At 37.3% G+C, this 25,314-nt stretch overlaps 1 protein-coding gene across 1 annotated transcript in view; it reads left to right on the top strand.

The window, feature by feature from the left end:
• FRK (fyn related Src family tyrosine kinase) overlaps positions 1-19,246 on the top strand; it is a 108,020-nt gene extending 88,774 nt beyond the window's left edge. The window contains exons 5-8 of the mRNA XM_047763024.1: positions 4,200-4,358; positions 15,280-15,461; positions 16,804-16,969; positions 17,359-19,246. Coding sequence (XP_047618980.1) covers positions 4,200-4,358; positions 15,280-15,461; positions 16,804-16,969; positions 17,359-17,561 — 710 coding nt within the window. The 3' untranslated portion in view covers positions 17,562-19,246. The remainder of the gene's footprint in view (positions 1-4,199; positions 4,359-15,279; positions 15,462-16,803; positions 16,970-17,358) is intronic.
• Positions 19,247-25,314: the final 6,068 nt, after the last annotated feature.

The following is a 25,314-nucleotide window of genomic DNA, read 5'->3' as shown; positions in this document are numbered from 1 at the left end:
CTCATGGATACTAGTCAGGTCCTTAACCTGCTGAGCCACAGTGGGAACTAGATGTTGCTTCTCTAGAGTTAGGATTCATCCCTCCAGTGTACCTCTTTCCTTTCATCTCCAGCCTTAGGTAAAAATTACTAACTTTACTGAAAATACTTTAAAAAATCTGTGGAACCTTGGAGCTGTTCAGGGAATGACTATTTTATTAAACACTAATTGTGTGTGGTTTAAAGGTAAAATGGTTTCTGGAGAAGACTTCATCTTTGAAAATGGTGGGGCTATTTTTTTCTTCCATTTAATTTTCCCTGTAGTGGAAATGAAAACTATGCTAAAATCTTTATTTATTCAGCCAGGCCTTATGCCTTCCATTTTAAAGGTGGGGTAAGAGAATTTAGAAAGATTAAGTAGCTTTCTTAAGATTTACTAGTCGTATGATCTTGAACAAAGTTTTAAACAACTCCAAACTTCAGTTTTACCCCTTGCAAAGTCGAGAAGGGTTATTATGAAGATTAAATTATTTTATTAATGAAAATGCTTGGCATAATGTCTGATTCATAGTAAGTAACTAATAAAAATGAAAATAAATATTGTTATTATTATTATATTACTGTTATAAAGTCAGTAAATGGCAAAGTTAGAATTCGAACTCACATTGCATCACGCCCCAAGGAGGTGACATTATGAAAAAGTGCATTACTGCAGTAGCCTCATATCTATTTCTAATACATAGTAGCCAGAGGCTAGAATATTGTTCTCTGGAGGACCTCCATTGTTTACGTAGTCCTGTATTCACAGAGGTTTAGAAAGCCTCGTGGTGGCAGAACTTGAGCATCTGGTGCTACTTGTTAGCAGTCTCACGTAGTACCATGGTTCCCAAACCATGGACCAAGGCACATTGGGGCATCACAATAAATTCACAGAGGTGAGGCTTATATTTAAAAGTTTTGAGGTAAATATCTTGAATATTGTACAGACTGCCATACAGTAAGATGATTTTCAGTTTTATCATTTGACCACGTTACATTCCTTTTGCTGACATCATGTCTTTGTGAAGCTGGGTTTCTGTTGGTTGTTTTGATCAACACAGGGTCCACACAAAAATCAGTGTGGAACAGGTGATGTGGGTGGCAGTGTCCTGCTTCCAAGACTTGAAATATTGTGCGGTGCCCAGTAATTACATTTATCGCAGTAGTAAGTAATTGCAGTTAAGAGTGAATTACAAAATATCTTTTCTTTCACTTTACTTGTATTACTTTCTAAAATGGATGTTCTTCATTAGGACACAACGACTTCATTTGCTTGGATTTAACCAGGTAATCAATGGAAAGGTTAGGTATTCATTTCAGCCTGGGGCATTGTGGAAAAAGTTCCTGGGACAGTGGGGTGCCCTGAGCCGAGAAGTTGGGGACCTTCTGGTGTTAAATGCATAAAGTTTAGTATAAGATAAACCCTAGTCCAAATTTGGTTATGCCCTCTGTGACTTTGGACAAGTTATTAAACTTTTTGAATCTCCTCATCTGGAAGAAAGAATTATACTAGTTGCGACTTCATGGTATTTTATGAGGACAGATCGAGTCAATGTATGTAAAACATAGGCACTGGGTTCTTAATAAATGTTAGTTTCAATGGGGCTGCAGACAGGTGAGCACTGAAGTGAAGCTTTGCTCCTGTGGGAGTCCAATCTCCACGTGAAACAACGAGAAGCCCTTTTAAGTGTCCAGATGCCACACAAATCCTCCAGATGATGATGTTCTAGTCCAGCACCTGAGATTTTCACTGTTATTGCATATATATGATTTCAAATCCTAATCTTGTTGACAACTGAGACTAAATTTTATTGTCCAATCTCTTTTTTTTTTTTTTCCAAAAAAGGAACTGCTAGCTATCCATCCTAACATTGTTCTCTAAGGAGGGCCTCTTGGAGGTCAAAAGAGAACCAAAAATCAAATTTCTCATATTAAAAAAAAAAGCACCACAATAGTTTTCTCTGCAACAGGAATAATTATTATTGATTTACAGTGTAATAGCAGCAAACAGCTTTGGTGATTGCTTAAATGTCTTCACTTCACTGGGGCCATTAATCAATCTTCTCAGCTATTTATTGCTTAGCAGGCTACCACGCAATAAAGACGAGCTTGAAATCAACTCCCACAGTAGCTTTGACAGGCAAAAATTAATATTTAATGTTGCATTACTGGCTGAGTGGAGATTGGGTCTCTTTTGCTGTGCATCTTGTCAGCTATCACTGGTGTGGCCATGGAATGCTCTGAGCAGGCTTCTCTTGCAGAGGCTCCTGGTATACTGTGGTTTCAACTCTAGTGGATGGTCCAATTTGGAAATGATTTTTTTTTTCTTTTTAAGGATGCACAGCTGCCTATGGAAGCTCTCAAGTTAGGGGTAGAATTGGAGCTGCAACCAAGGCCTACACCACAACTAAAGCAACATCAGATCTGAGCCACATCTGTGACCTCTGCTGCAGCTTGCCGAAGTGCCTGAATTTTAACCCACTGAGTGAGGCCAAGGCTTGAACCCATATCCTCATGGAGACTATGTTGTGTTCTTAACCTGCTGAGTCACAGCAGGAGCTTTTGGCAATGATTTGAGTGTCCTACATTCCATGAATCTGATGGATACCCAAAGCATCGACGTAGAAACATACTGTAGATAAATTGAATGGAGATTGCAGTTGCTGCTTTCACTGGAAACTCCATGAATCAGATAATTTTGGGGTGGGGGAGGATCCCACTATGTCCATAATTGACCACAGGCCAAACCAGTTGTAACAACCACAATTTTTTTTTTTTTAATCATGGTAGTGGTGACTCTTTTATTCTTAGCTCCATTTTGTTGCTATGGTTCAATCGTTCATTGAGTTGGAGAGCGCTCAGCAAAAAGGGATGGAGAAAAGCACAGACCATTTCCCCCCATTCTCCCTCTTGAAGTCCTTGCCTCTTCCCCTCAGCCTGTGAAGAAGTACTTACAGTTGATCTGTTTGGTTTTCTTAAGAGTACACACATTGATAATAATACAAATATGAACAATGCTCATTGAACACATATGTATGAGACAATGCTCTTATCCTGGTAATGATTTTTGATGTCAGTAGGATTAATAGACACATTTCAGAGATGAAGAAACTGGAGTTCAGAGATGCTTGGTAACTTGTTCAAGATCACACGGTGAGCTAGGATTTGATTGAGCCTGGGTAGTGAACTCTCAAAAGACATACCAAAGGATGGATTGCCTAAATGCTTTACCTGAAATGATCTGCAGGTCACATGTAATTCTTCCTAACTGTGTATTAATAAACAAGGCAGAGTGTTAGCTTAGAACGTCAAACCTTATCCTGCCTGGAGTTCAAATATAAGCTGTAAAGTCTTCAAAAGGAGAGGATGAGGAATACAACAGACTCTTTGAGCATCAGTGGAAATGATATTTGCACTATCCATGGTGAATATTGAGATGGGAAATGGCAGTATTTCTTCAATTACAGCAAGGCTCTGAGACATCATATCCTAAAAGAAATAAAGGATTTTAAAATGACTAATGAAATGGAAACTCTTTTGGTCAAGCTATTAAAATTCTGACTGTGGAGATATTAATACAGGAGAAAATGTTGAATATCAGCTTTAAGTGGTTAAAAAAAACACCAAGTTTTGGGGGTGACCCTTGAATATTTTCTACTTGGCCTACACTGTATGTCCCTGTGGAATTAAAAACATAAATATGGTAGCATGTCATTGATTTTTAGGATTGTTTTCCAGCTCTTCCCACAGTAGGTACCAAAGGTAACTATTAGTCTTCCCTGGATCCTGGACAGAAAAGCTCAGGCTACAGTAATTAAATATTCAGCGTCTTCCAGTGTTCTGTTAATAGGATGTCTTCTCTTTGTGTTTCTAAGATGCCTGCCTTGTTTTATCAGTTAGGCTGTTAATCTCTCCTTTTTCCTTCATTTTTCATATGGACCTGAATCAACCTTTTTTCACCTACAGGTCATAATACATAAGCTGCACAGCCCTGATGTCCCAACACATCAGTTATTAGGTTGCCCTGTTGAACTGATTCTCTTCTTGGATAAAGATTTGTGACACTGATGCTATTACTTTACTGAGAGGCAGGAAGCAATCTTGGTGATTCCCACCAGGCTGCTGTTGAGGATAGGAATGCCTCAATAACATAAAGTGATTTCCTTCTCTTCTTGTTTTTAGGTTCAATGGATCCAAATGACTTCCTGAGGGAGGCACAGATAATGAAGAATCTAAGGCATCCCAAGCTTATCCAGCTCTACGCTGTTTGCACTTTAGAAGATCCAATTTATATTATTACAGAGTTGATGCGACATGGAAGTCTGCAAGAATATCTCCAAAGTAAGCTAAAGACTTAATAAACAGAAAAATAGGAGGAATTAAGTTTAGCTAGTCCTATAAATGTCAATTTAGCAAGCCTTCTATAAGCCAAAGGATATTTACTATGTGTATATCTGGGACAATGAATGCCTTAACATTGAATTGCTCAACTATTCTTTAATAGGATATATACTATGTACTCAAAGGGAGGAAAAATATTTATGTGGTGAAAGAACAAATTGTTCACCAGAGACATATCAGAGTACTTAAATGTAATGTGGAAAATAGAAGAATAGATGTTCAGCATGATACTTTGTTTCCTGCAGTAACTAGTTGAACGTGGACCAATATTTCTATGGCTCTGAATTAGGGGTCATGGAATACTTTCAGGGGAAAAGAGGGAAAGGTACCTTCCTTTTTCTCTTTGCCAGCACATTATGCCTGGTGGTGTTTGAAATACTGCCAACTGCTAGGCAACAATAGAATATTCAAGCTAAAAGGCAGAAATATACTATTACTTTAACTTTATATCTGCTTCCTACAGTCTGAGAAGACTTAAGGGCATAGTGGAATTTTGATGTTTATTGCAAATGAATAATTTAATAAGCAAAAATCTAATAAGCATTAAAAAGAGATGTTCAAAAGAAATGGAGATCAAGTACTGAGAGAATAATTCATGCTTAAAAAGAGTCTTTTTCTATACTTTCTCAAAATATCAGGGTGGGGCTGATAGAGTACATAGAGGTAAAGGGAGATGAGAATAATGAAACAAAGTTATGGGGAAGATAGGAGTATTCGCTCATTTCAGGGTGACTTGTGAAGCTGGAGAACTAGGTTGCAAAATTGGATAAGAACAGAGAACATAAGGCCTGCTAAGTGCTGTTAAAAACAAACAAAAAAACTAGCTCCCTTGCATAAAGATATCAAATTTAACAGTATCAGATTGTGTTACCCACCATAGAGGTTAACCTCAGCTGTTGACCCCTTTTGCTTTATTCTCAGGAACAATAGCATAGGAGCCATTTCAGGACTTCTCTAACAAAAATGCTTTGTCCAATTATAAATATTCATGCAGTTAAATCTAATGGTCAATTTTCAACCCTGAGACCTATTAGCAGAATTTAATTCAATGGACATTTTCTCCATCTGGAGACACTACCTTCATTTGGCTTCTGGGACACTTCATCCAATGGCCTTTTCTCTTTTTTCTCTTATCTCCCAGACCTCAAAATCTTGGAATTTTCCAAGACTCTTTTGCACGGTCACTAGGTTCTTTATCTCAACCAGTCTTGTGGTTTACTAACATTTATGTATTAACAACTGCCCAAATTATATCCCTCCATTACTTTAGAATTGTGTATCCAGTTGCCTTCTTAACTTTTCCACACGAACACTGTATCAGCCTGGACAACCTGAGTGTGATGCAGTAACAAGCCCCTCTAAATCTCAGAGGCTTAACACACGTGTTTATTCTTGTTCATACTTCACGTGAAAAATAGATTGGCTATTTGCCCAGGTCTTTTTAATCACCTTGGCAGGAACAGGGGATATAATTAATCTCATTTGGCTCTTAAAGCTTCTGACCAGGAGTGACAGGGGTAACTTCCATGCCCTTTTCATTTGGCTAAATCAAGTCAAAGGGAGCAGGGGTGTATAGCCCTCAAAGGGAGGAAAACCAGAAATGTTTATGAGCAATCTCATTTCTACTACATATGCCTATTAGACATCTCAAAATAATATAGCCAAGGGAGTTTCTGTCATGGCTCAGTGGTTAACGAATCCAACTAGGAACCATGAGGTTGCAGGTTCGATCCCTGGCCTTGCTCAGTGGGTTAAGCATCCTGAGTTGCTATGAGCTGTGGTGTAGGTTGCAGATGCGGCTCGGATCCTGTGTTGCTGTGGCTGTAGTGTAGGCTGGTGGCCACAGCTCCGATTCGACCCCTAGCCTGGGAACCTCCATATGCCACGGGAGCTGCCCTAGAAAAGGCAAAAAGACAAATAATAATAATAATAATAATAATAATAATAATAATAATAATGTAGCCAAAAACTGACCTCTTATCCCCTCCTCAGGAACCTGCTACTCTTGAGGTCTTTCCTTCTCTGACACTGTCAGTACACAGGCCTGATATCTCTGCTTCTCACAGCCTCTATCCGATCAGCCAGCAAATCCCATTAGCTTACTTTCCAAATAAATTCAGGATTTTACTACCTCTCAACATGCACACTCCTGTCCCAGCCAACTCCCATCAGCTCTCTCCTGAATTCTGCAGTAGCCTTCTAATTGGTGTCCCTCTTTTGTTCTTGACCCCTTCTTCTCCTCTCAACACAGTGGCTGGAGAGACTGTGTTAAAATGGAAATCAGATAAATCTCCAAACCTTCACTGACTCTTGGTTCTCTCTGTATAACCTGCTCTGACCACACCTCTCGCAGCTGTCCCCTGGTTCACTCCATTAGCTACTCTGCCCTTCTTTGCTGCCCTTCACATCTTCCAGATGTGCTCTGCTGCATGCAGGCTCCTTGCACTTGCTGCTTCCTCAACCTGAAATTTTTTTCCCCATTATTTATCCACACAGCTCACTTTGTTTCTTCCTGAAGTCTTTACTCAGACATGCCCATTATGGCCAGTACTTCATGGGTCACCCTCTAAATTCTAATATTTAATCTCCCTTTATCAACTCTTTGTGTTCTTTATTCCTGCTTTTTGTTTTCTCTTCCTGGCTGATAATCATTGGACAATGCATGGCTTACTTATATAGCTTATTTTTAGTATCTTCTAAAACACAACTCAGAGAGGATGGAGATTGTCTTTGTTTTAGTGCTAGAACAGTGTCAGGCACATAGGAGGTATGCTAATTATACACTGACTAACTGAATGAATAAATTAATGGATAGATTAAGTTGGGGCTATCCTGAACTTAAAACAGTTGGGACTTGGGGTTGAGCTTGTATTGGGACTCTTGGTATCAGCTTGAAAAGATCCACTTATTACATTGCAAACTCCTTTGACATGGAGGATTTCTGTTGCTTTTTGATGTGTTTTGCTCTGAGTTGAGCACAAATTCTGTCATCTTCTGGGTTGAGCCATCAGGGTCAAGTTTACAAAGGCCTTCAGTTTGCCAGGATAAATTAGGAGCCAACAGGAGTAATGAAGATCTGCTCATTACAGACAATCCTTTCCCAATCAAGGGGGTTTAGATTTAACAAAGTGATGTTAAGATGAGTCTGCTATTCTTAAACAGCCCATCACGATAAATATTGTTAAGCTGAAATGCTCTTGAGTAATGAAACATAATTGAAAATATTTCCTTGATGCAGATGTAAATTGTCATAGGTCTGTGAAACTTTATATCAGTTTTGACATCTGGGTGTTGTATTAGAAGTGTACGCTGAAGTCAACATATGCAGTTCCTAGGCCACCGCACTCTTTCAGGGCAGGAACATGTGTTATTACTCAATTTCCTTCACTACTGTTCCTGTCAATGAAAACCTCTTTATATACACTGTAATAGGATTAGCTGTTGTATTTGATAGTTGAACTAATGCACATTTTTTTTTTAAATAGAACCATCTTTGCAGTTTCTAAGCTTGGCTGAATTTTTTTTTCTTTTTTTGTAATAAATTTCTCCAAAATGGGAGAGGCTCATCAAAGAACTTGAGCACTGAGAGTAATTGAGACCTGATGTTTCTTGCTGGAATTTAAAAGAGGATAAATATCTGCATTTAAAAAAATTTAGTTGCGTTTGCTTTCTTTCAAATAAGACTTATAGAGCATCTAGTATATGTCAGTATATTTTCTTTTTTATAAATCAAGTCCTAGTATGTTGTTTATCATTCTCATGGTCAGTTCACTTTTGTGGATTAAAATAGACAGGAATGTTTTCACTGAGATACCCTTTATTTATCACAACTGCATGACTATTTGCTGTTGTGTGAATGCAAGTCTCTTCAGAGACCCTGAATTTTGGGTGCTCAGGAGCATAAGGTAAATTTTAGGGAGATAGTACTGAATAAGTTCATGAGGGCATGAGATTTCAGCCTCAAATATATCTTTGATTTGAATCTCCACTCTACAGATTATTACCTGTTCCTCTGAGCAGTGGAAACTCCTAGCAAACAGGGCAAATAATAGTACCTACTTCATGTAGCTATTCTGAGTATTAAAAGAGGTAAGTTACTGGAAATCAACCCTATGGGATAGTGATATGAGAGGAACATATATATTTAATTTTTTTTCTTAAATAAACCCCAGTGTATTGGAGTTCCCTTGTGGCTCAGTGGGTTAAGGATTCAGCAAAGTCACTGCTGCAGCTCAGGTTGCTGCTGTGACACGGGTTCGGTCCCTGGTGGATTTCCACATGCTGCAGGTGTGGCCAAAAATTAAAAACAAACAACACTATATAGCACTTACTATGTGCCAGGACTTTTTCTAGGTCCTATACAAATATTAATTTAGTTCATTCTTCTAAAGCCTCATGAATTAAGCATTATTGTTATCATCCCCATTTTGCCATTGAAGAAACTAAGGTGTGGAGAAACGAAGTGACTTCTTCAAGGTAGTTGGGCCAGAATTCAAACCTAGGAAATCTATGGTTCATACTTTTAACTGTATAGAGAGCACTGCTATTATTTTCCTAATATCAATCTATTATCTATTGCTGCTCAACAATTTACCCCCAAAGAGCAAACATGTATTATTTCACAGTTTCTACAGTCAGGAATCCAGGTGCAGCTGAGCTGGGTCTCCTGGCTCAGAGTTTCCTACAAGGCTGCAGCCATGGTGTCAGCAGGCTGCAGTCATGGGAAGACTCTAGGGGAGGTCGATCTAGTTTCCAGCTCTCTCATGCCATTGCTGGCAAGAGTTGGCTCCTCTAGGACTGGTGGGTTGAGGATGTCTGTTCCTTTTTGGTTGTTGGCTGGAAGTGGTCCTGTGTTCCTTGTTACATAGATTTCACCATGGGGCCATGGTGAAACAACATGGTGGCTGGCCTCATCAGAGGGAGCAAGGAGAGAGCCAGAGCGTGGAGAGTTCCAGCAAGATGAAGCCACAGTCTATTCTAACTTATCTGGGAATCTACACCATCAGTCATGCCATATTCCGTTTGCCAAAAGTGAGTCATTAGGTCCAGACAGAACTAGAAAGGGGAATATCACAATGGCATGGATACCAGAGGCAGGTTTCATTGGGAGACTTTTTAGAAGCTGCTTAACACAGCCTAGGTCTAGTCACCAGTTTAACTTTTTAACATTTCTTTTCTTATTGAGTGAATTTGATGTCAAAAGGCCTAGCTATTTTGGCCATCACAGCAGCATCACTTTGCTTACATTTTATCTTATATTTTACTTATACACTTATATTTTATCTTACTGCTTGTATATTATTCTTGAATGAATAATTAATGTTAGTGGCTATACCATACAATTCAAAAATCTCAATGACATAACACAAACATATGCATTTTTGATATGCATCAGACTGCCCTTCTAGTGGCTTTTTATAAAGCAGTGACATGGGAATTTAGACTCTTTCCATCATGTGGCTCTTCCGCTTCAAAATTCATCCCCTCTGGCTACAAAGATGTGGGAGTTTTTAAGGATTAGGTCTGTAAGTAATGCACATCTTCTCTGCAACACATTGCAGTATGCAGAACCAGTGATGTGGCCCCTCTTAAGTGTTAGGGAAGATGGAGAATAAAGTCTCTGTGTATGCCTGGAAAGAAAAGGACAAACGGATCAGGGAGCAGTTAGACTCATCTCATATGCTGTCTGTCTGTCTGTCTGTCTGTCTATCTATCTATCTATCTATCTATCTATCTATCTATCTATCTATCTATCTATCTATCTATTAGAGGTATAGTCGACTTACATTGTTATATTAGTTTCAGGTATGCAACATAGTGTTTCAGTATTTTTATAGATTACACACATTACAGAGCTATTAAATATGACTATATTCCCTGTATTGTATGCTACATCCCTGTGACATTTATTTTGTAACTGGTTGTTTCTTTTAATTTCTTCAACTTTAATTTCCCCTCTTTCCTTACCCGTCTTCCCTGTGGCAACCACTAGTTTGTTCTCTGTATCTGAGTCTGTTTCTGCTTTTTATATTTGTTCATTTGTTTTGTTTTTTTAGATTCTGTATTTAAATGAAAACATACAGTATTTGTCTCTGATTTTTTTTTTTAACTCAGCCTGATACCCTCCAGGTTCATCCATGTTGTCAAGAATCGCAAGATTTTATTGGATTTTAATGGCAGAGTGATATTTCAGTGTGTGTGTGAGTGTGCGTATAACCTTTTTTTTTTTTTTTTTTGCTTTTTAGGGCCACACTTGTGGCATATGGAGGTTCCCAGGATAGGAGTACAATCAGAGCAACAGCCGCTGGCCTATACCACAGCCATAGCAATGCAGAATCTGAACCGCATCTGCGACCTACAACACAGCTCATGGCAACACTGGATCCTTAACCCACTAAGCAAGGCCAGGGATCGAACCTGCAACCTCATGGTTCCTAGTCGGATTCGTTTCTGCTGTGCCATGACAGGAACTCTCCTATAACCTCTTTTTTATCCATTGATTTGTTGATGGAAATTTAGGTTGCTTCTTTCTTTCCATGTCTTGATTATTATAAATAATGCTCCTATGAACTTTGAGGTGCATACATCTTTTGAGGTAGTATTTTTATTTTCTTCAGGTAAATATACAGAAGTAGAATTGCTGGATCATATGGCAGTTTTAGTTTTAATTTCTTGAAGAACTTGTGTACTTTTTTCCAGAGTGGCTGCACCAATTTAAATTCCCACCAGCAAATCACTAGGGGTTGCCTTTTGTCCATATCCTCACCAACACTTGTTATTTCTTGTCCTTTTGATGATAGCCACTCTAACAAGTATGAGGTAATGTCTCAAGGTTCTGATTTGCATTTTCCTGATTATTAGTGATGTGAACATTTTTTCATGTGCCTGTTGGCTGTCTGTTTGTTTTATTTGGAAAAATGCTTATTCACATCTTCTGCCCTTTTTTTGGATCAGATTTTTTTATATTGAGTTTTATGAGTTTTTTATATATTTTTAGATATTAACCCCTTTTCTGACATGTCATTTGCTAATATCCTCTTCCATTTCAGTAGGCATTCTTTCCATTTTGATGCTTTTATTCACTGTGAAAAAGCTTTTTAATTTGATTTGGTCCCATTTATTTATTTTTGCTTTTGCTGCCCTTGCCTGAAGAGACAGATGCCAAAAATATTGCAGAGATTAGTTGGCAGAAAGGTTTCTGCCTATGTTTTCTTCTAGGAGTTTTATGGTTTCAGGTATTCCATTTAAGTCTTTAATCCATTTTGAGTTTATTTTTGTATGCGGCATGAGAAAAGGGTTTTGTTTCATTCTTTTACACATAGCTGTTCAGGTTTTCCAAGACTGCTTATTGAAGAGTTTTTCACCCATTACATATTCTAGCCTCCTTTGTTGTAGATTATTGGCCATGTGAGTGCAAATTTATTTATGGGCCCTCTATTCTGTTCCATTGATCTATGTGTCTGTTTTTATGCAAGTACCATAATGCTTTGATTACTATAGCTTTTTAGTGTAGTTTGAAGTCAGAGAGTGTGATACCTCCAGCTTTGTTCTTCTTTCTTGAGGTCACTTTGTCTGCTCAGAGTCTTCTGTGCTTCCATATAAAAATTAAGATTATTTGTTCTATTTCTGTGAAATATTCTGTGAGTGTTTTGATGGAGATTGCATTGAATCTATAGATTACTTTGGGTAGTATGGATATTTTAACAGTATTAATTATTCCAATCCATGAACACAGAACATCTTTCCATTCGTTTGTATCATATTCCATTTCTTTAATTAATGCCTTATAGTTTTCAAAGTATAGATCTTTCATCTCCTTTGTTAAGTTTATGCTTAGATATTTATTCTTTTTATTTGCTTGTAAATGGGAATTTTTTCTTGTTTTCTCTTTCTTCATTATTATGAATAGAAATTATTATGTAGAGAAATGAAACAGATTTCCATATATTAATTTTGTTTTTTTCTCAATAAATTTATTACATTTATACTTGTACAATGATCATCACAATCCAATTTTATAGGATTTCCACTCCAGAACCCCAGCACATCCCCCCACCCCCAAACTGTCTCCTTTTGAAAGCATGTGTTTTTCAAAGCCTGTGAGTCAGTATCTGTTCTGCAAAGAAATTTATTGTGTCTTTTTTTCAGATTCCACTTGTCAGTGAAAACATTTGATGTTGGTGTCTCATTGTCTGTCTGACTTCACTTGGCATGATAATTTCTAGGTCCACTGATGTTGCTAAAAAATGCCAGTATTTTGCTCCTTTTGATGGCTGAGTAATATTCCATTGTGTACAGATACCACATCTTCTTGATCCACTCCTCTGTCGATGGACATTTAGGTTGTTTCCATGTCTTGGCTATTGCAAATAGTGCTACAATAAACATTGGAGTACATGTCTTTTTGTATCTTACAATTTTACTGAGTTAATTTATTAGTTATAACAGCATTTTTGTGAAGTCTTTAGGACTTTATGTATGTAGTTTCATGTCATCTGTAAAAAGTTAAAGTTTTACTTCTTCTCTTCCAATATGAATGCCTTTTATTTTTTTTCTTGTCTGCTTGCTGTGGCTAGGACTTGCAATACTATGTTAAATAGAAGTGGTGAGAGTGGGCATCCTTGCCTTGTTCTGAATCTTGGAGGAAAAGCTTACAGCATTTCACTATTATGATGTTAGCTGCAAGTTTGTCATAAATGGCCTTTATTACACACATCCTATTTAAATATGTTACTTGCATTAAAAATACCCCCACTCATACATACACTCTCACACACTCTGTGCTTAGGTCTTTCCCATTTGAAAATATCCCTTGGCTCTATTTATTTCATATTTCTAATTATAAAAGATAACATATATGTAGAAAGGACACATATAATTTAAGTCCTTTCTACACATATATTTAACACGCAATTATAAAGTGAGCAAGTAAACAACTGTGCAGCCACTGCACAAATCAAGAATGAGAACATAGCCAGATCCCAGAAACTCCTCTAGTATATTGTCAGTGACACTACCTCACTATCATGAACTTCATGATAGTTGCTTTCCCTTGACTTCCATTTTTTTTCTCTGCTGGCACCTTATTGTCTTCCTTTCTTGACTTGGGTTTTGGAAATTGACATCTCCTGGTGCTATCTCCAAGACCTCAACTTCAATTCAGCCCTTCAATCAGACTCTCATATTGCCAGCAACGTCATTGATGACTCTGTAATTATTATATTTAAGTCGTTATCTTGCTGGATTTATTTGACAATGGTGGTGACTTTCTCTTCTCAAACCCTTGAATGTTATGATGTTCTCTTGTGGTCCTCTCATTCTTTAGGCTGATTCCTCTCAGTTTTCTTACAGGTTTATTTTTCTATACTCACGCTAAAAGTTTGCATTTCTTATGATTCTATCACTTTCTAGGAATTTCACCTGCTTTTAGTGTTTACCTCCCCCTCATAAACAAGGATTGTTAAATCCTTGTCTCTAGCTCTCCATGTTCTCCCCTGAGCTTCAGAACCAGATGCTTATCTTCTTTTAGACATGTTTTAGACATTTCCACTTGGGTGATCCATATGCATCTCTAGCTTAACAGATCCTGAATTGTTTAATTCTGATCAGGCAGCAGCAATGACAAATAACAATAACAGGAAGCATTTATTGATTTCTTCCTGGGTGCTAGGTACTGTTTTAAGTGCTTTATATGTATTAACTCATTTTAGTTCTCATTTTAAACAATTATCTTTTTAAGGTAATTATAATTATTGCTGTACCTATGGAGAAATTGAGGTACAGCAGTGTTATGCAACTTGCCCAAAGTCAAGAAGTGTAAACCAGAGCCCTGATTCAAATTCTGGCAATCTAACTTAAAACCAATTTTCCTAACTCCTATGCTGTACTTGCCTCTCAAGTCAGAAGTTGTGTCTAAGTTCAGTGCATTTTGGAGGTAACATTTGGCTTATTCAGGCAGGATAATGATAGTTTGGATTTATATGAGACATTTTCAATTCTCCAGAAATTTGAAGACATCTACTAACAGCATGGCAGCTAAAACAGTAGCCAGGGATGGATGACTTCGTTTCACAAAATCACCACAAAGTAACACTCACCTTTCTAGTTATGATCAAACTGACTCTACTATAGAAATCTCTGACACTTAGTTATACAGAATCAGCAGTAGGAAAAACTATATCTATTAAAGGTTTACATGCCTAGAGGGATGAGCAACCTATTCTTAGAATAACAGGCTAAGAAAGGAAAATGTAATACTTGTATCAAGCTTCACAGATACAAATGTAATATACATATTTTACAACAATAACTATAAAAATGAAGAATATTGATCCTTCATTTTTATTAGTGAACTAGTTTTTAAGGACAATATGATGCAAGAATTAGAACTTTTCATTGACTCAGCCATGCAAATTAACATTATTTTTAGGCTCAGAGATTAAAACAAACTATGAAATGTTTGAAAGAAATCCAGAGGCAACCAAGTAACAATTTCCATGAAGAGATGAGTCAGTGATGTGTGGGACTCAAAATGGTAATAGCTGGACTCTTTCAGATATTTACAGCTGTGATTGGATCACCTGGTACTGCTGTTTCTTCCTCCCAATAATGTTTATTTAGGGAAGGGAGGGGCCTCAGCTTTGAAATAGTTGAGCTCCGAAAATTGTTGCCTCATTAACCCTTTGCAGGAAATGAAATGGTTTGTACTGATTAAAATTATTTTCTCAACAGATCAGTGCTATGGCATTTAATCCCACTAACTCATTCATCAAAATTCTTAGAACTCACTTCAATAGTTCATTCAAATGTTCTCCAAAGCAAATATCTTATTTTCTCTCTCTCTCTTTTTTTTTTTTTTTAGATGATGCTGGATCAAAAATCCATCTGACACAGCAGGTAGACATGGCAGCCCAGGTTGCCTCTGGGATGGCCTACCTGGAGTCCCAGAACTACATCCATAGAGATCTGGCTGCTAGAAATGTCCTTGTGGGTGAACATAATATCTACAAAGTGGCAGATTTTGGACTTGCAAGAGTTTTTAAGGTGGATTTGGCTTTTTTCTTTTGTCTTTTGTTTTTTTTAGGGCCACACTTGCGGTATATGGAGGTTCTCAGGCTAGGGGTCTAATCAGATCTATAGCTGCCGGCCTATGCCAGAGCCACAGCAATGCCAGATCTGAGCTGTGTCTGTTACCTACACCACAGCTCATGGCAACGCTGGATCCTTAACCCACTGAATGAGGCCAGGAATCGAACTGGCAACCTCATGGTTCCTAGTCAGATTCGTTTCCGTGCACCATCATGGGAACTACCTGGTTTTGTTTTAATTAGTTGGTCATGGGTCAAAAGGCTAACAGACCAGTAGATGAATAGATTTACTGTTATTTTTTGAAACAATATTTCTCCAAGTTCAGGGGGCCATAAACCATTTCAGGATCCTAAGGCCCTAGAGACAAACTACCTTCCATTTCTCTTTCTTCACCAAAGAGAAAGAAACAGAGAAAATGATGACCCACCAGATGGGGAAGTATGTAATTAAGTTGATGGTTGAATTAATGATATGTTTTTTCAGTCCCAGTAGCCTGTGTTTGTCTGTCTCTATTTATTTCCCTTACAAAAGGCAGCAAACTCTGTACAGAGTTACCCTATCCATCGTTGCTCACTTTATGCCAGGCTAATATGCATGCTGCCAGGATTCTGAAGAATTCTAGAGTCATTCACTTTCAAAATCCTGCCCATCAATTCTCCATTTTATGACATCAGCCCAAAAAACCCTGATATAAGAGCTAGAATATTAGGTGTTTTTCTCTGAATTTAATTTTTTATTTCTACATGGTACCCTAAAAAATAGGAGTATGGGGCATGAAGCACAAGTGAATGATTCCTTTTGATCTTTATGAATTTATCATCTTTTCTTTTTATAAATTAATTAGATCCCTAGTGAGTTGATATGTTAATTTAAATCATTTAGATACTACTTTTTAGTATTTGAAAATGGTTACATGGTAATTCTCCAAGTCAGTGGCTCATCAATACCAGCAGGGAATCAGAAAAACAGGCTTTGCTTTCACTTTTTCATTTGCTAAAGACCAGGTGTAAAGCCAATATCATCACCATATGAATTTTCTCATATGTGGTACAGTTCTCCCTCCCAGGCTACTTTTAGCACGTAGTAGGCTCTCAAATACTAGTTCATTAATGACTTCCTACAGATTTTTCAGCCTTGTGTGCCAGATTTGGAATTTGCTATTGTAGTTACCACCTGAACTAAGCTCATTGGAAATCTTTTCCCTCTAAATTTTAATGTGAAGCAGGTTACGGATGAATCGAAGGTGGCCAAAAAAAATATCACTTTAACTTGGCTTGATTCCTTAATGCATTAACAGGTAGATAATGAAGACATCTATGAATCTAAACACGAAATAAAGCTGCCGGTAAAGTGGACTGCGCCTGAAGCTATTCGTGCTAATAAATTCAGCATTAAGTCCGATGTGTGGTCATTTGGAGTCCTTCTTTATGAAATCATTACTTACGGCAAAATGCCTTATAGTGGTGAGTAATTAATTCTGAAATGAGCCCTTCTGCTGCAGGTCACTTACTTAGGTGTGACTTTAACTGCTTTGCTCAGACTTAGAGGGCAGAGTTATGAGGCTGACCACACCATGTGCCTGTGGGAGCATAACAGATAAAATTTGATGATGATGATTTGCATTAATGAGGTGGTTTATTGCCTCCTCCTCCTTCGCTCTTGAATTGCAGCCTTATAGTCATTACTTGCTGTGGGATTTAGTTTAGTTTCTGCAGCCTGGGAAGGGGATGGTAGACTTCATAGTTTCTTCAGGAATATCAGTTTGCTTTATCCTCCAGGGTATCAGTATTTAGGAATTTAAGACTCCATTCTTCAACTTGTGTTTTTGTTGGTTCCATTCTGTATTTTGCAGGTATGACAGGTGCTCAAGTAATCCAGATGTTGGGGCAAAACTATAGACTTCCTCAACCAGCCAACTGTCCACCGGAATTCTACAACATCATGTTGGAGTGCTGGAATGAAGAGCCTAAGGAACGGCCAACATTTGAGATGCTGTATTGGAAATTTGAGGATTATTTTGATATAGACTCTTCATACTCAGATACAAACAACTGAGCATGATGAACACTAAAGAACATCAGACAATACAGTAGCAATAAAGTCCAGTAATCAGTTCAGAAATGCAACCTTATTAACCAACTGCAAAAATTAGTTTATCTTGACATACTCAAGCAATAGGGTAAATTTGGCCATATATTCTAAAAAAGATTATATGTGCATTTTGTTGACTGTGCAATACTACAAGATAGTCAAAGATGAAATATCATTTCTCCACTGCCTGGCTAAATCAAATGCACTAAACAAAGTTATTTTTCTTTTTAAAAGATACTTACATTTCTATTTATTGTTTGAAATGCCGATCAAGAGGATCAACAGATGATAGTCAATTTTTACTCAGTGACTGTTGTAGCATTTTCCTGTTTACTGATTAAAGTGGTTATTCATTATTCCTCGGATTGCTGAATCCCATCAGGCTGTTATTATGAAGGAATTTGATTGCTTTGCTGCACAGCAGGACCTGTGCTTCGAGATTTTTTTTTTTTCTCTTTTAAAATATCCTGTAACTACAATGATGGCAAAGCCATGTTAAATGACTTGATTGTACTTGGAGTAATTGCACATATTTTTTTTTCTGATGCATAAAAAAATGAAGCAGCTGTTGAGAGAAAGAATTAAAATCTCTCTCATTTTGTAGAAGGAAATGATGGAATTTTTCTATACCTCAGTATGTGTCATCTGAGATTCATCTACATTAGTTTTAATCTCTTAATGCTAAGAATCAGATTGCAAAGCTGATGAGTTATTATCTATGGAAATATGCAAGAAACATCTAAGAGCCCACAAGATCTAAGAAACAAGTATCAAAATAGTTTAGGAAAATAGGGGGAAAGCAGTAGGTTTGCTATGAACTAGGATATCTGAATAATTTAAAAGATGTACCTTTGACATAGAGGCCAGACTTTAAAATTGACTACAAAACAGATCAAACTCTGTTTCAGATCTAGAGAATAGGAATGATGCCTGACATTCATTATGAAGCTGTACTTTTTTTCTGGTAGGACAAGAGAGCTTTTACTTATCCTAAGTTTTCATTAACCTTTGTAAGAATATTGCTGTCTTCTTAAGTAATGGGTATATCAAATTTTGTGTCTCATTAGTGATTAAGGAGTGTTCTTGAAGGGTTTTTCAAAATTAAATATATATTCAAAAATCTTCTAATGTAAAGCAATATGAAATAATTCACAAGAAAATTTTGAGTATACTGAGGATATTTTGAGTATATCCTTCATCTTTCTTTAAAGGAGAAGAAGAACATTTCTCAACAGTTACAGAAACCCCAATTCAAAGTGGATTAAGCACTAAGTAAATCTGCAAACTCTCTAACTGGAAGACAGAAGTTGTTAAACAGGAAACAGGCCCCAAAAGGAGTCACTTGTGTTAAGCCCTATGTCAGCATCCTGAAACTTAATACTTGACCTAATTGTAGTTTCAGCCTCTCCCAGGAATGTAACATTTAGCCAATCAATGTCTAATTACCTGGCCAGCACTAGGGAGGTAACCCACCTCTTCCATCTTAGAAGGGAGATCTTGTCCAAAATAACCAGTTATTTGCTAATAACTTCACTTTCCCATCCCTTTTATCCCCCCCCCCCCCCTTTTAAGTGATTGTACCTACAGCAAGAAGTTACCGGGCTAGGGGTTGAATCAGAGCTGTGGCATCAGGCCTTTGCCACAGTCACAACACTACCAGATCTGAATTGTATTTGTGACCTACACTGCAGCTTGCTTGCAGCAACACTGGCTCCTTAAGCTATGGAGTGAGGCCCGGGATCAAATCTGCATCCTCCCAGAGTCAACGTTGAGTCCTTAACCCACTGAGCCACAATGGGAACTCCCCTCTTTTTTGCTTTTTTAAAAAAACTTTCCTTTTCTACATCATGGCTGAGCTGTTTTCTATTTGTTAAATGGATTGCTGCCCAATTCATGAATTCTTGAATAAAGCCAATTTGATCTTTAAATTTACTCAGTTGAATTTTTGTTATTTAACAAGGTAGGGAAGCCTCCATGCACAATACTATTAGCAATTCAATGATGTTAAAGACCTACATACATCCCTCCCTCCTCTTCCCTCTACTATCTGCATGGTCACAGATAGCCATCAGTAGCAACTGGGGTTCCCTGTTCTCTTCACTCAATAGAAGAAAATGGGAAACCTCTCCGTTTGTAATTTCAGCTTGTATAAATATCATTCTCTTTCTGTACAGGCAAGTTAGGGTTATATGCCGAGCCCTAGACCAATAATAGACTTAATGTGAATGTTATGTGCTGATTGACTTAGAATTAAGTTCTGCCACTGAAGCTGGAAATATGGTTACCTCTTCTAGAGACAAGTTGGAGGCTGGATTATCTGAATAAAATTAGGAAAGATTGGGTCCTGGGTAGATGTCCATTAAGGAGAAAATCTGCTGAGATGAAATAGCTATAGTGTACATATATAATAGGTAGGTATGTGTATATACATGCAAACTTTTCTGAAACTAAAATGTGTCAGGTGGAGCTAACAGTTACAGAGCTCCTCAATTCTTTTATGAACAGCAAATGCTTGTGAGGAAAGACTGACGCTAATCTTTCTAATTGGTTGACTATGTATAGGATGACAAATTATTTATTTAAAGTCATAGAGTCCAATGCAAAGAACAAATTATAAATTACTGGTTATTAAAAATTAAAAGAAAACAGCTCATTTTCTTTGAGTTTATTTCATGGAGTTCAATCCTGCTTAAGCATATATTGGAAAGGATTGAAATATTCCCAGTTCATTGTGAAAATTTCAACTATTATGTAATTTTCTTTTTGAGGCAGCTAATAATAATAAACTTTTTAGGAAGATCTGATTTTGAAATGTAAAAAGACGGTTATCCTTTCTTGTTTTTATACTACCTGAAACCCATTTGACTTACCACATTTGATTTTTGGAGACGTTTATGTTCAAGTTTCTGTCAAAGCAATCTATTACTCTTGTTTTTACCTGATGGATCATAGAGAAAAATAATGGATTCAGTTATGAGAAGCAGTAATAGATTTTTTTTTTAACTGACATAAATTTCTTTCCCTGTATAGGATAAAAGGATCTGGAAAAGATAAGTTGAATTTTCCTACAATGAGCCAGCTCTTGTTAAATTTACCTCCCATAAATTGTAGCAAAGCACTTTCTATGTAATGTTTTATTTATGTAATTCAGTTATTTAGAGGTTGTGGTGAGAGATGTGAGTACATCATTTCATGTGGTATTTCAAATCTCTTTTGACAAAAACCTGAGAATTTTTACAATAGAAAAAAATCCAAAATTCCATTAAGCCTCTCTTAAGGTTAGGAATAAGATAGGTTTACATTGCCTAAGGTCAAAAGCGGCGCACAGTGAAACTTCTAGTAATTTTGAAACCTGAATATTGTGTCATCAAAACCAAAGATAATGTCTAAGTGACCAGTAATCTGCAAACGGAGCTGTGGCAACGGGATGTCTTAAAGAACAAATCTTGGGGGACTGTAAGACTGGGCACATTCACTTACACATTTTGCTCACTAGGTGTCTGCATAGTGATTGCATGGATGACTGAACCATGGGGGGCCCAAACTCTTTGTATTCTCTGGGGCCCAAAGGGAGCTGCTAGTCCTTGAAAGGATGCCAACTGTTCCCCAGCTGGTGTTTCCTGGAGGAAGCAGGGCTCAGCTGGTGATCCATGCCTTTGCCAAGCATATGTTCTGTCTGCAATAATGTTTTTCATGGTGTACTTGAGCATAAGGTTTCTGGTCCAAACAGCCTGGTTGGTAGTATGTATTGTGGTGACTTTTAAAGACTCTTTGCAAAGATATATTATGTGGACAACAATGGTGATAGTTTGGGTGCTTATTCAGATTATATCATTGTGTTCTTCCATTGAGAAATGCTACTTTAAAAAAAACAAGTAAATAAGGTTTGCGTACATGAGTGTTGGATTTGCCAGTGGGTTCATCTGGAAATGTTCAGTTCTTGTATTTTGGCATCACTGCAGAAAAGTTTTGATCTATAATCTTCAACTTGACCCCAAAATTCCATGGAGTAGGATTTAAAAAATGCTGGCAAGTTTGGTGGGGGAATACTTGCAAATCTTTTAAATCCACAACCCCAGCAATATTTTCATTTTCAGAGTCATCCTTTGACTGCCTACACTGCCCCATTAAACTCCTTCAGATTTTCTTTTTTTATATTAAATAACTCACGGTAAAATTCTTAATTTATTACATTTAAAAGTGAACTGGAGAATAAAAATAGTATCCAAATCCTGAATTTCAGAGCTTTTGACAAGTTTAGCTTCAAGCTGCATTCAGATGACACTATCTACATAGGAGTTAGAAGATTAAGTTATAAGAGACACTCAGTTATGTCCATTTACTCTTCTTACCCGGACAGTTAATCTATTAGTCATCTAAAACAACAAACTTTAATATAACATATTTTTCATCCCCTTAGAAAAATAATCAGCTCTTTTGGAAAAGGGTAGCAAATCTCTAATCTGCCTTAAATATCTAGTTATGTGTATTGCTGTGCAGGAGATTCAGATCATATAATCATTTATAACCATGAAATTGTTTGTTAAGGAAAATGTTTAAAATAAACTAAAATTGCTTAGTTCGGAAGAAGCTAAACATTGTATAATAATAACTTTTGGAAATTTTATAGTAGAGGCTTTTGTTGTAGTATTTGTGAAGGATAAAGTTGTTCGATATCAGCCAAATTATGTCTAATTTTTATGGTCCACACAATTTCAAGATAAAAAATATCATAGCTTTAAATCATTCTTCAAAATCTACATTTTTTTTTTTTTGCTTTTTATGGCCACACCTGTGTCATATGGAGTTTCCCAGGCTAGGGGTCCAATCAGAGCTACCGCTGCCAGCCTATGCCACAGCCATAGTAAGCTCAGGTCTGAGCCACATCTGCGACCTACACCACAGCTCACGGCAACTCCAGATCCTTAACCTACTGAGCAAGACCAGGGATCGAACCCACAACCTCATGGTTCCTAGTCAGATTTGTTTCTGCTGCACCATGATGGGAACTCCAAAATCTACATTTAATTATAGATTCAGAAAGTAGAAAATAAAGCAGATTGGCCAGATTAATATATTTTTAAGGTACCATGGTGAGATTTTTGTCTCTAAAAAAATGTATATTTCTATATTGTATCCTTTAATAATGTTTATGTTATATAATTACATGTGAATATATATTACACATAATTTATATGTGCAGCAAAAAGAATAAAAAAGGCCTCTTTTAATTGTGTCACTTACTATAATACTATTACTTTGGTTCAAATGCAACTATTTAACATTTTTTTTTTCTATTTCAGTTTTTTCCTAAAATACTAAGGCAAAGGCTTTTCTTGAAAATATATTATACCCTAAGTGTTCTATCTTCACTCACACTGGGTTTGTTTTTAATATTAGTTATTTCAAACCAATTATTTTTAACTTGCCTTATAAAAGTTGACTTCACTGCTTCAGAGGTCAAATTGGCTGTGAACCCACTACATAAATTTCATGTATTTCATAGCAAGTAAAATGTGTCCTCTGCTGACTGTATTAAAATAATTTACATTTGTATGATGGAGAAAGTAAATCTGTGAGTCCTGGGAATATGGTCTTGCTTCTGTCACATATTCATTGCAGGTTGAATTCTTTGTGTCCTCTTTCTCAGAAGCCCAAGCTAATGGAGAAACTACTAGCTCTTATGTTGTTGATTGTTCCGGCAGTGAGAATAGCAGCCATTTTCACTGTTGGCAATTAAACACTGGGTCTTATGTTGGCAATTACATCCTTGGGCTTACAATTCATGGCTATTATTACATGGCTTCACCCAGACACAAGAGGTTCTGAATGTGCAATCCTACCATGTACCCAGAAATAGGGAACCAGAAATACTTGGGAAATATCACTAACACTATCATACTGCATCACAATGTAGAGTACATTTTAAGTGATGTTGAGTGGTAGAAGATCCTATATACTCATTTATTCATTTCTTTTCCTTATTTTATTCATTTATTAAGCAAATATGTATTGATTGCCTATAAGTAGTGAACACTGGGCTAGATGCTTGGATAAAATTGTGAATAAGAGAGAAATAAATCCTGCTTTCTCTAAGTTTACAATCTCTCAGGGGAGGCAGATTGAGGTATGTGACTCTCAACTCATAAACCTATGAGTACAATTTTACCTTCTCATTTTCAGCCCAAGAATTAACTTATTGTCTGCAAGCTGCTACCCCTGTATCCATTCTCTTCTTGTTCCTTAATAGCAAGGATCTCAGCTATAGGAGCACATCTTTTAGCATCTTGTGAAGTGAGAGTTACCTAAGAGATGTAAGAAAAAGTTGTTTGGTAAGACTTCTAGGTAGATCACATTTCAGTATACAGAGAACTAGAATGGGTCTTTTCGTGGTTTTTGTTTTTTTCGTCTGTTTTTTGTTGTTGTTTTGTTTTACTTTGTTTTCACCCATTTGATCTGTTTTAGGCCTGGAACTCAGTAGCCATCTTAGGTCATGAAGAAATGTGAGAGATGGAAGTCACTTTTCAGTAGGGTCTGGATTTTGATAAGAGGGAAGCTGCCATGCCTGCTTAGGACTGCTGACCTCAGAAATTCTGCTACTGGAAACAAAGAAACTTTATGCAATTTGAGTAACTGCAAATTCTAACCTCTGTCTCTAGAATTGGAACACTCAATTTCTTTACGGCACATTGACTAAGAAATCTTCATTCTACCAGGTACTGGAAAGTAAGTCTCAGTTATTTCTAGGATTTCCCCCCTTAATACTGTCTGCTTATGACATGTTGAATCTTCGGGTTGGGATTGTCTAGTGCTGATGCCAGGTCATCACCTGTCCATGGGGCCATCCACTGACTCATCATCTCTCCCATCTGAAGTGACCTCTTGGTCTCAGCTCTTACTCATCTGTTTCCACATTCTTCTTGGGCCCAAGAGAAGCATTTGTCCCATTGGCCTTGCTGCCCCTATGACCAGGAGCTTCTCTCTCCTGCACCACACCACGTGTCAGGAAGTACTCTGAAGCTCTACTTGGGAATACTGCTCTCAGATTTTCCAAATCATCTGGAAGTCCTCCCATTCTGTTTTTTTTTTGTTTTTTTTTTTTTTTTTGCATTTCAACATGGGGCCTTACAAACCTTACACACATTCCTTTGGCTAATTCCTCCCCTGGCCTTGGATGTTTTTGTGTTTTAGAACAGTATGATGGGGTGGGGTGGACCAGAAGAGAGATGACTATGTTTCAAAAGCCCTAGGTTTTAAAAGACAGGAATTTACTATTGTTTTTCTATTTTCTACTGTAATAAACCTTCTCTTAGATAACAGATGCCTAGTAGTCTGATGGTGGGAGGACCAAAATACGACAGAAAATACCAGGAAAAATTAATATGAAAAAGATCAATTCATATCTCAAATAGTATGCTGACACATGCAAATTCAAAAAAAATCACACAAATAACTAACTATGGTGGTGCTAAGCATCAGGAAGAAGAAATGTGGGGTGCTGTGGGAGTGAACAACTGTTATGGCAGCTGCCCAGCAGCCCCATGGCCTCAGCCCCTATGGCTGTAGTGTACCAGCTCCAACAGCTCTGTGGCTGTGGTATATCAGTTCTTTTACCTGACGAGAAACTAAGCGAGCTCTCGGGGAGTTGGAGAACTCAGGTTTATTATGCCGGTGCACTCAGAGGAGATGGCTCTCTGGAGTCTGAGACCCGAAGAAG

This window comes from Phacochoerus africanus, chromosome 2 (genome assembly GCF_016906955.1).
Source record: "Phacochoerus africanus isolate WHEZ1 chromosome 2, ROS_Pafr_v1, whole genome shotgun sequence".
NCBI classification, from domain to species: domain Eukaryota; kingdom Metazoa; phylum Chordata; class Mammalia; order Artiodactyla; family Suidae; genus Phacochoerus; species Phacochoerus africanus.
Note: the sequence above shows the minus strand (reverse complement) of the source record. Positions and strands in the feature narration are given on the sequence as shown.